This window comes from Mirounga leonina, unplaced genomic scaffold (assembly GCF_011800145.1).
Source record: "Mirounga leonina isolate KUSES-001 unplaced genomic scaffold, KU_Mleo_1.0 Mir_151, whole genome shotgun sequence".
Classification (NCBI taxonomy): domain Eukaryota; kingdom Metazoa; phylum Chordata; class Mammalia; order Carnivora; family Phocidae; genus Mirounga; species Mirounga leonina.
The window spans coordinates 70,047,797-70,059,790 of NW_023270377.1; the positions used below are offsets into that span (position 1 = coordinate 70,047,797).

At 37.4% G+C, this 11,994-nt stretch overlaps 1 protein-coding gene across 2 annotated transcripts in view; it reads left to right on the top strand.

Annotated features, from left to right (window-relative positions):
* The window catches only part of LOC118012409 (lymphocyte antigen 75), a 130,371-nt gene that overhangs the window by 81,349 nt on the left and 37,028 nt on the right, over positions 1 to 11,994 (top strand). For both annotated transcript variants that reach the window (XM_035007938.1, XM_035007940.1), the window contains exons 30-34: positions 90 to 316; positions 1,875 to 2,043; positions 5,310 to 5,459; positions 7,811 to 7,933; positions 10,271 to 10,438. In XM_035007938.1, the coding sequence (XP_034863829.1) occupies positions 90 to 316; positions 1,875 to 2,043; positions 5,310 to 5,459; positions 7,811 to 7,933; positions 10,271 to 10,438 (837 nt within the window). The remainder of the gene's footprint in view (positions 1 to 89; positions 317 to 1,874; positions 2,044 to 5,309; positions 5,460 to 7,810; positions 7,934 to 10,270; positions 10,439 to 11,994) is intronic.

An 11,994-nucleotide genomic window follows, 5' to 3' on the forward strand; every position in this document is an offset into this window, starting at 1 on the left:
TTCTTATAATTGTATTTCTTTGCTGTCCAAAATATGTATTTTAAATAATTTAAATATAATCCCTAATACTTTTAATTTAAATGTTATAGTTGACTACAAGGAAGAATATAATACTACTCTGCCACAGTTTATTCCATATGAAGATGGTATTTATAATATTATACAAAAAAAGGTAACATGGTATGAAGCATTAAACATGTGTTCTCAAAGTGGAGGTTATTTGGCAAGTGTTCATGACCAAAATGGCCAGCTCTTTCTGGAAGACCTCGTAAAACGTGATGGATTTCCACTATGGATTGGGCTCTCAAGTCATGATGTAAGTCTTGTTTTATTTTCCAGAAATTTTCCAAATGTGTTAGAAGGTTGGAAATTTGAGCATAAGATATTAATTCAAAGTATAACATCGGATTAAGTCCTGGGACTCAATTTGCACAGCATAGTGCTTTCTTACCTTTTTGCAACACAAACCAAATAGAAAATTGTATTTGTAGAATGAAGTAGGGCAAATGGCAGACTGCAGCTGCCCTAGACACTCCCGGGCCATCCCAAGGGCCCAGTAGATGAATATCTCAACAACACCTCTCTGTCACCTCGTTGGGGCAGACCAACTGGAAAGCAGGTAAAACAGGAATAGCACAGAATCAGAAAAGCCTGAGGTCCAGTATTAGTGGCAGGTCTTCCATTTACATGTTCAGTGATCGTGAGCAGGTTATTTAACCTTTGCAAGCTTATTTCTTCTTCATCTGTAAAACTGGGGTGATAATATTTTCCTTAATATAGGATTATAGTGAAGATTAACACAAAAATTTGTATAAAATGCCAAATAAAATTCTTAATGTTAGAACTAATAAATGTATATTTTCTTCTCTCACTTTCCCCCTACAAATTGCACTATATGAGAATGATGTTTTGGTAGTAAACATATCTTTTGTGCCACTATTTGAATCTTATTAATTAGTATATTCATGTACCTATAATAATGTCCAGTATACCAAAAATAGGCATCTATTGAGGTTAGAATTGAAGGCCTAATTTAAATAATCTTTAGAACAAAGTGAAGAAAACAAAAGAAAGGATGACACATTAGGATTATAGAATCAAGGGAAAACCAAAAGTAATCTTCCCAAATGAATTTTGTGGGAAGTATTTTCTTCTTCCAGCCCCCTGCTGTTTGATGGCTTCCATAATATGAAAAAATGTAGCCAGAGACACGAATCGCAGAATATAAAACATAAAAAACAATATTCAGGATATTATGGAGATTGGGATTATAAATCTGTATTGTAACAAATGGAAGCCATTTGCACATCATTTAATTTCAAGTGTTATATAAACTCATCCTTAGAAAAAATAAATCTAGAGACAGAGTATAGTAACTCTGTCCATAAATTTAAAGTCCTACTTAAATTGCACCAGAACAAATGTCTCAAATCAAAGCATCAAAAGTAAATCCCTTATTTTACAAATAGGTCCAGACCGATAACAATTGTAAGCAAATAATTAAGAATCCATTCCAATACTTCTTAAAGTATATACATATATATATATTTTAAAGGTTTTATTTATTTATTTGGCAGAGAGAGACACAGCGAGAGAGGGAACACAAGCAGGGGGAGTGGGAGAGCGAGAAGCAGGCTTCCCGCTGAGCAGGGAGCCTGATGCCGGGCTCGATCCCAGGACCCTGGGATCATGACCTGAGTCCAAGGTAGACGCTTAATGACTGAGCCACCCAGGCGCCCCTATATATTCTTTTTAATGTTATTTTTGAACATTCTTTTGTCTGGAATCAGGTTATCTCTATTAATCTTTAAAAAAATCAATTCTTATGCTAAAAAAGTCCTAAGCTTTTTTTATCTCTATTATTCGTAAAACAGGGAAGTGAATCAAGTTTTGAATGGTCTGATGGCAGTACATTTGACTACATCCCATGGAAAGATAAACCGTCTGCTGGAAATTGTGTTGTCTTGGATCCAAAAGGAATTTGGAGACATGAAAAATGCAAGTCTGTTAGTGATGGTGCTATTTGTTATAAACCTACAAAATGTAAGGCTTGATTTTGAATAACTATATTTATTAAAATATGACATTTTGTTTTGTGCACATGATTAAATATTCAAAGGAATTTTTTGTCAATTTTTAAATAAGGTTTATTCACAAATCCTATAAAAACAATTTTGATACTTTGTGAAGAGAAACAAATATGATATACCCATTCAGGGTATGTTCCCGAAGACTTTCAGTTCCTCTGTCACTGGGTACCTATTACTAATATGTGAATTTTAATTGCACTTAGCAATGTTTTTCAAAGGCTGAAATGCTCCTTTTATTTATTTTTTTTATTTTTTATTTTTTTAAAGATTTTATTTATTTATTAGAGAGCGAGCAAGAGAGAAACAGCATGAGAGAGGAGAGGGTCAGAGGGAGAAGCAGGCTCCCTGCTGAGCCGGGAGCCCGATGTGGGACTCGATCCCAGGACCCTGGGATCATGACCTGAGCCGAAGGTAGTCGCTTAACCAACTGAGCCACCCAGGCGCCCTGAAATGCTCCTTTTAAAAAAGAGTTCAGCAACATATAAATTTGGGAAATACCTCAGGTTTGATTTACCATATTGATGGCTCTGGGAATTTCTATAGTAAAGAAATCTATTTAACTTTGTGTAACTAAGATTTTCCAAACTTATATGATCCTTAAAATCTAAGGAAAAAGCCCCTTCCATCAGGAGCTAGACTTGGGGTCATCCTGACAGGTGGAGGCTTGAAGAAGAGCACAAGAACCAAGACCACCCAGGAGCTGCAGAAGCCTGCTGGACAAGGCAAGAGATGGTGGCAGTGGTAGTTCTCAGGGCTTGCCCTGCTTTCTGCTCCAAAGAATCCTCCAGAGAAGATTCAACATTTGGAATTAAATAGATTCAAGCAGGAAAAAAAGGTGAAAACCTTATCCAGAGAAGCAAGTGAATATAAGAAAGGGAGAATGATTTCAAGAATGAGGAATAAATGGGTAATTGAGAACTGACATCTCAGTTGTTAGGTACAGAAAATAAATGTAATGTTTTAGAAAAACAATTGGAATACATGAAAAGTAAACAAAAAATGGAAAGGGCATCTGTGTTAGCTAAACAGACTTTATAGGAGCAAGTAGAATGACAACATGAACAAACACAAATTCAGTGCTATACTGGGTTGAATAGTATCCCCCCAAATTCATGTCCACCCAGAACCTTAGAATGCAACCTTATTTAAAAAGAGCCTTTCCAGATGTAATAGTTAAGATGGGGTAATGTAATGCTTGATTAGGATGGGCCCTAAATTAGGGGCACCTGGGTGGCTCAGTTGGTTAAGCGACTGCCTTCGGCTCAGGTCATGATCCTGGAGTCCCGGGATCGAGTCCCGCATCAGGTTCCCTGCTCAGCGGGGAGTCTGCTTCTCCCTCTGACCCTCCCCCCCCCCATGCTTTCTCTCTATCTCATTCTCTCTCAAATAAATAAATAAAATCTTTAAAAAAAAGAAAAAAAAGGATGGGCCCTAAATCCAATGACTGGTGTCCTTGTAAGAGGAGAGAAACAGACACAGAGGGAGAAGGCCCTTTGATGACAGAAGCAGAAATTGCAGTGATGGAGCTGCAAGCCAAGGATTGCCATCAACCACCAGAAGCTAGGAGGCCTGAAACGGATTCTCCTTGAGCGCCTCCAGAAAGAACCAATCCTGCTGACACCTCAGTTTTAGACTTGCCTCCAGAACTGTGAGAGAATAAATTTCTGTTGTTTTAAACCACCAGGTTTATGGCAATTTATTATGGCAGCTCTGGGAAACTAATACAAGAGCAAAATTTATTTTATTTTTTTAAAAGATTTTATTTATTTATTTGACAGAAAGTGGGAAAGCACAAGCAGAGGGAGCAGCAGAGGGAGAGGGAGAAGCAGGGAGCCCAATGAGGACCCCGAAATCATGACCCAAGCCAAAGGCAGACACTTAACCGACTGAGCCACCCAGGCACCTCCCAAGGGCAAACTTTAAAAATTGAATCTTCAAGGGGCTCCTGGATGGCTCAGTAGGTTAAATGTCCAAGTCTTGACTTCAGCTCAGGTCATGATCTCGGGTTGTGAAGTTGAACCCCCGTTGAGCTCCACATTGGGCATGGAGCCGGCTTAAGATTCTCTCTCTCTGCCCCTTCCCCTCAACCCATCTCTCTCCTTCTCTCAAACAAAACAAAACAAAACAAAAACAAAAACCTAAAAAAAATGGACTCTTCAAAAAAAAAGAAAATAACAAGTGTTGGTAAGGATGTGGAGAAATTGGAGCCCTTGTACATTGTTTATGGGAATAAAAAGTCGTATGTAGCCACTGTGGAAAATGGCATGGTAATTTTTCAAAAATTTTAACATAAAATTACCATAGGATCTAACAATTCCACTTGTGGGCATATACTCAAAAGAAATGGAGGTAGGGACCGGAACAAATATTTGTACAACCGTGTTCACAGCATCATTATTCACAAAGGCCAAAGGTGAAAGCAACCCAAGTTGTCCACTGACAGAGGAATGCATAAGCAAAATGTGGTCTATACACACTACGGAATATTATTCAGCATTCAAAAAGAAGGAAATTCTGACACGTAATACATAATACAACCTGCATGGATGAATCTTGAGGACATTATTCTAAGCGAAATCAGCTAGACACAAAAGGACAAATACTGTATGACTCCAATTATATGAGGTACCTAGAGTTGTCAAATTCATAGAAACAGAAAGTAGAAAGATGGTTTCTGGGGGCAGGCAGGAATGGGGAGTTATTATTTAATGGCTACAGAAGCCATAGCTACTCTCTTGGTAGGAGACAGATTGTGCTGTGCAGATATACTGTATTTTGTAAACAAATTACCAAATTTTCACTTGTGGATATAATTTTAAAGTAGTTTTTTATATGGCAAGGTAAAACTAGGTTTATATTATCAAGATAAAAAGCATCCAAAGAAAGCAACAATTTTAAGTATTATCTCAAAGTAGTTACAGGCCTGCCGAGCCCATCTTTGCTTCTTATTCTGTCTCTTCAGTTGTTTTTTACTTTAGGGTAATTCCATCTTCGAGGGCTAAATACTTTCTTCTGTTTTCTCAGTTTTAAAAATGGTATTGCAAAAAGCTAAGCAGAACATATACTCTTAGAGTATGGGCTGTAGCTGTCTCTGATGTGGGTAGTGAGTTGAATGCTTCTTACCTACAGGAACCACAGTTGCAAATAGGAGTTAGTGAGATTTTAAAAGTCAGCTATTTTTTCTGTGCATTTTTACAGTCATGTCTAACATTTTTATAGCTAAAGAGGTGTCCTCTCATACATACTCATCAAGATGTCCAGCAGTAAAAGAGAATGAGTCACAATGGATCCAGTACAAGGAGCACTGTTATACATCTGACCGGGCATTGCGCAATTTCTCAGAAGCCAAACAGTTCTGTTCAAAACTTGGTGAGTTAAAATTTATTGATTTTCTTGGACTCCATAATTTAATCATTGGATTTTTTTCCAAGAAAACAATTTGAAATAATGATTATTTTTTTGAAAATATTTTGGGGGCACCTGGGTGGCTCAATCAGTTAAATGTCCGATTCTTGATTTCGGCTCAGGTCATAATCTGAGGGTTGTGGTATCAAGCCCCGAGTTGGGCTCTGTGCTCAGTGGGAGTCTGCTTGGGATTCTCTCCCTTCCTCTCCCTCTGCCCCTCCCCACCAACACATGTACTCTCTCTCTCTCTCAAATAAATAAATAAATATTTTTAAAACATTTTAAAAACACTCAATATTTATAATAGCATTTTATAACCTATTTGCCTCGTGGTTAAGTATTTTACGATATATGAGTTAAGTGGAGTATTGGAAGAGCCATTATAAATGACCAATGTAAGAGTAAGTACATGGAAAATAAAAGTAAGTGGAAAGAAGTAGAATAAAAAATTGCTAAGTGAACAATTTGATGTGAAAATGACAAATGAAATGGTTTTAAATAAAGCTAGATATGTTTAGATGAAGGGATTAGGAGGCAAATTTTTTGTAAAGGATAAGTATTAAATACAAAATTATAGATTTTCCCACTACTTAGTTATTAATAAGTAAGCTTATCCTGACCAGAGTAATCAAGGAAGCATGGGTTGTTCCTCCATTCTGCAACAGAAATGGCCCACATCCTCTGAACACCGTAAGGAACAGGACTTTTTGTCTTCAGATTTAACTATTTTAGAAAGGGCAACAATAACTGGATCTCTCCCATGATAAATTTACCCTATAGTCAAACTGTGAAATGACTTCTAGGGAGAATACCAAGAATATTTCAAAGACCTGCATCCTTGAGTAGCAATTTAGCCAGACTGATGGCATTTATCTCATTTATTTTGCTAACTGTTGTGGAGACATCTGGCTGATTTTAAAATCTCCTTGTTACTGCTAACTACATGATGGAAATTTTTGTGTGGGAACTCTCATGTGTTATACATGTATACACACACACACACAAACACACACACAACGGGAACTATTGTGAACTATACATATGTCCTGAAAGTCAGAAGCCTCTTGCTCCCACTGGAGAAAATAGAAAGGTTTACTGTCACTGTAGTGTGGGGGTTATGCATGTAAACCTTGGAGGCAGACAAGTCTAAGTTTTAACTCACAGCTCTGGTACTTACTAGCTGAGGGATATTATGGAAGTTACATAATTGCTTCTCTTTTCTCATCTGAACAGTGAGAATGAAAATAGGACTTATTTCAAAGGTTGGGTTGCTGTAGGAATTAATGAAATAAGATAATGTATGCAAATGTAGCACAGTGCCCTGCAAATAGTGAGCATTCAAACTATTCTTATTATTAGAAAGGATTGGGATTGGCTTTCTAATTTTATAACTGGCTAGCTGCGTAAACCTGACTAATTTACTTAATCTCCTTGAGCCTTTGTTTTCTCATCTGTAAAATAGTGATAATATCTTCCCCTACAGTATTATTTAATATTAAACAAGCACATGCACACTGTGATCTTCTATAAAGGAGGAAAGACTTGCCTTTGCCCTTCTTCCAAAGCCACCACCACCAAAGAAATGCTTTAGTTCAAGTGCTTGTCGCTGTTAATAGGCTTGTCACTGTTGAAGACTATTTGATTCCACTTAGGATTGATTTCCAAGTCTAGTTATTATTTTATTTCTATCCCTTGCCTGATGATGGTGACAGTACTATTTTCTCTGTGGGTTTAGGGCGATTTATCAAACTTCAAGATTATTTGATTCTATACTACATTTAGGAACTTACCATAACCAAATGCCAATGGGCATAACCAAAACGCTTATGTATAAAATAGTATTAAAGGAAATTCTCCCCAAGATCCCAAACCTATTTGCTTTCATTTTCATTTTAATAGAAGCAAATTTAAAGCTGAGTTATTATACAGAAATGGTTGTTGAGGAGAGCATGCTGAAACACATCTTTCTACAATCCTATACCCCACTTCTTATGACTAGCTGTTCATACACAATGGTCTCTTTGGCAGGCAGTTCCAAGATCAAAATGTTTATCAGGTAAACATAAAAATTTCTCTATGTAAAGTTTCAATCTATTTCTAAATTTTTTGGAATCTATTAATGCTATACTTTTAAAAATCTGACACAAATACCAGATTTTCAAAATATTCTCTATGTAAAGCTTGAATTTCTCAATGATCTTGATCATGGTAGTTTTTTGTTTTTGTTTTTGTTTTTCCAAATGGCTGGTTGAGAAATAGCCACTTCCCTAGTTTGCATAAAGCTAATTAGTTTACGGTTTGTTTTCCTTCAACAGATCATTCTGCAACTATTGTTACCATAGAGGATGAAGATGAAAATAAGTTCGTGAGCAGACTGATGAGGGAAAATAATAATATTACCATGAGAGTTTGGCTTGGATTATCTCAATATTCTGCCGGTAAGTGACATATTTGTGTGCACAGTGTGCAAAGAGTTCCAACTTGTCCTAAATACCAAGTCAGCCTTGCTAAAGAGTGTTAAGTGATGGTTAATTCAAATGCTCCTTATTGACGAATAAGCTAGGTCTGCTGGCTGTTTTGGAGACTTATAAATTCCTAATGAATATGCGAGTGATGTATTAGTAATGATGGAAAACACTAATGAAGTAGAAGATCAGGTTAAATGAATTGGGATGTTCTAGAGGTTTAAGATACTTGGGTTGACAATGTATTTTTTTCTCCGACAGCAATATCTGTGCCCCCCAGGCTCCCACAAAGAACTCATGACTTACTTCCCTTAGAGTTCTAGTGTCTCTCACCTGGTCTTTTGTAGCTTATAACTGTTTTTCAGAAGGTTCTCTTCTTGTTGTTCTCTTCCCTCTTGAAACATTTTTACCAGAGAGAAAAATTTTCTTAAATGGTTATTTTGTTTTTCAAACAAGCTTAATAAAATTACAGAGAATTGGTTAAAAAAGATTTGTGGAAGAAATTTTCAAGGAATAATGGATTAATCCAAGCAATAATGGATAAAAGATTTGAGTGAACTTTAGAATTGATAAAGAATGAATTAAGAGTACAAATTCATGGGGCGCCTGGGTGGCTCAGATGGTTAAGCGTCTGCCTTCGGCTCAGGTTATGATCCCAGCGTCCTGGGATCGAGTCCCGCATCGGGCTCCCTGCTCGGCAGGGAGTCGGCTTCTCCCTCTCCCTCTGCCTCTCTCCCTGCTCATGCTCTCTCTCTCTCTCTCTCTGTATCTCTGTGTCTCAAATGAATAAATTAAAAAATCTTTAAAAAAAAAAAAAAGAGTACAAATTCAGTAGAATAGGAAATATGTTTTACATTTTAAGCTAAGGTGAATTCTAAATAATTGAAATAAATGCGAATCCCAAAATATTAAGTACTTGTCAAAAAGTGAATGGATTCAAAGTTGGCCATCTAAATGAATTCTAAATTGTGTTTACACTATCACCACAAGGTGGTGCTATCTCAGCTGGAAAATAAAAATGGAGTCATGGTGGGAAACCCCTCCTGGACCCTCTTGACCCTTACTCCCCCAGCACCTTTAATGATACGAGTTTTTTAGTTGGGGGTGAGGATGCTGATGGGGATTCAGGTCTTTAGAAATCTATCTCTCGGGGCACCTGGGTGGCTCAGATGGTTGAGCGTCTGCCTTCGGCTCAGGTCATGATCTCAGGGTCCTGGGATAGAGTCCCGCATCGGGCTCCTTGCTCAGCGGGGAGCCTGCCTCTCCCTCTGTCTGCTGCTCCCCCTGCTCGTACTCTCTCTCTCTCTCTCTCTCTCTCTCTCTGGCAAATAAATAAATAAATAAAATCTTTAAAAAAAAATCTATCTCTCACACAATCAAAGTGCAAGCATTATGCACTTTAATCAAAACACCACATTTTATATCAGTGCTAATAGAACTTTCTGCAAAGATGGAAATGTTCTATATCAGTGCTGTGTAACAGAGTAGTCACTAGCCACATATGGCTATTGAGCACTTGAAATGTGACAAGTGCTACTGAAGGACTGATTTCTTTATTTTTTTTCACTTTCAATAAGTTTCATTTTAAATAGTGACATAGCATAGTTCTAAGTAAATGAGTTGTATGCCATTTACCTTAGAAATTTAGAGGCAGCTACCCTATGACCCAGCAATTACACTACTAGGTATTTACCCCCAAAATACAAATGTAGTGATCCGAAGGGGCACTTGCACCCCAATGTTCATGGCAGCAATGTCCACAATAGCCAAACTGTGGAAAGAGCCAAGATGTCCATTGACAGATGAATGGATAAAGAAGATGTCATATGTCATATCACACACACACACACACACACACACAATGGAATATTACTCAGCCATCAGAAAGGATGAATACTTACAATTTACATTGATGTGGATGGAACTGGAGGGTATTATGCTGAGCAAAATAAGTCTATCAGAGAAAGACAATTATCATATGGTTTCACTCATATGTGGAATATAAGAAACAGGGCAGAGGACTGTAGGGAGAGGGAGGGAAAACACAATCAGAAGTCATCAGAGAGGGGGAAAACCATGAGAGACTCTTAACTGAAGGTTGCTGGAGGGGAAGTGGGTGGGGAGATGGGGTAACTGGGTGGTGGGCATTAAGGAGGGCACATGATGTGATGAGCACTGGGGGTTATATGCAACTGATATAGTATGGAACACTACATCTGAAACTAATGAGGTACTATAAGTTGGCTAATTGTATTTAAATTTAAAAAAGAAAAGAAATTTAGAGGTAATAAACTTAAATTTTTTCTTTAGATCAGTCTTGGAATTGGTTAGATGGATCAAAAGTGACATTTGTCAAATGGGCAAATAAAAGTAAGACTGGTGGTGGAAAATGTAGCGTTTTGTTAGCTTCAAATGAAACTTGGATAAAAGTTGAATGTTCACAAGGCTACGGAAGAGTTGTCTGCAAAGTTCCTCTGGGTAAGTATGGAAGCTGTCCTTAAGGAATATTTTTTGAGGAACAGGTCAGGAAATAAATGTGCAACTCAGTTATGTGCAAAGTTTTGTACTGGGTCCTAAAGTCCTTATTTAGTCCTTAGCATAGTATATCCAAAAAACTTGATGAAGCCATGCAGATTTTTTCTGTCAGAAAAATAGATTGCAAGAGATAGAAATGCCAAGATGTCTAAGACTCCCAGATGAAACTACTAGACAGCCTAAAGTTTGTATAATTCTTCCCTAAGAAAAGTAGAAGCTGCCAGAGTATTACGGAGCTCATTTCTTTGAATATGTTCTTAAGATGTATTTGATTCTATCAGTCAAATATGTAAAAGCTCAAAGGTCTAATTCTGCAGTTAGTTTGCTTCCTTTCTCCTCATTCCCATAAAACTCATGATTAATTTAGCAACAGTGCAAAACTGGACTTAATTACTTAAAATTTCCTGGAAGGAGCATCTATAGGAAGTCATAATTTAAACTTAGATTTCATCATGAATTGACATATAAAATAACCATAAAAATCTTATCTTAATTTCATTTCTAGAGAAAGGAGCTATAAATTTTTCACAGCAACAGTTTTGAAGATTTAGCATAAAAATGTCTTTTTGGTGTGTAAATATTAAATATGAAACCCCAATGCTAGATGATTGGTGTTTGTATATTCATGCATTGATTCAGAAAATATTTGGAGTGTCTGCTTATACATCATGCCCTGTTTTGTGTGCTGGGTAGGGGGATGGCTACTTTCGATTAGGTTATCAGGGACGACATCTAAGAGCAGGAGACACTGAGGCTGAGATCTGAAAGGCCAGCCCAAGCAAAGATCAGGGGAAGAGGCCCACCAGGCAGAACTACCATTTGGAACAAAGAGCCTAAAGCAGAATGAGCTTGATGAGTGCTCAAGGAAGATCTGAAAGGTAGGCAGGCACCAGACACCCAGGAGTCTGGAAGCAAGGGTCAAGAGTTCAGGTTCTATGCTGAGTGAAATGGAAAACAACTGGAAGATTATGGGGGGAGCTGGGGAGCAGGGTTATGGTGGCATAAACCAAGAGTTCTGTTTTGGCATTCTGAGCTGTCCATACGGAGAAGAGATATTCATATGGAATGTCTAGCATGCAGTTGGACATATGAGAGAGAAGAGAGGTCAGCATAGAGATAGTATTTAAAGCAAGGGGACAAACTGAGTCTGTCTGGGCAGCATGCAAAGAAGAGGTCTGGGACAGCATTTGAAATTGAATAGCTTGGAGCTAAATGAAGTCATCCTAAAGTCTTAAATTTGCTTTAGAGCAAATAACACTTTCTTTGGCCCTAGGTAAGTCAAACACAAAAATTTACAACTTTTAACAATTTGCTATCAAAGTAAGCTAATACACTGAATGTGATGTTCTTGAAAGGGTGATGGGGAAAGTGAGAATAAAGATAATGCTTTAACTTCTTTAGAAGAAAATTGCTAAAACAATGAATAGGATTTAAATGAAAGGGAAAAGAGTTAAATCTGAAAAGAAAACGCCTGAGTGTTTGATGATGGAGTTTGCATT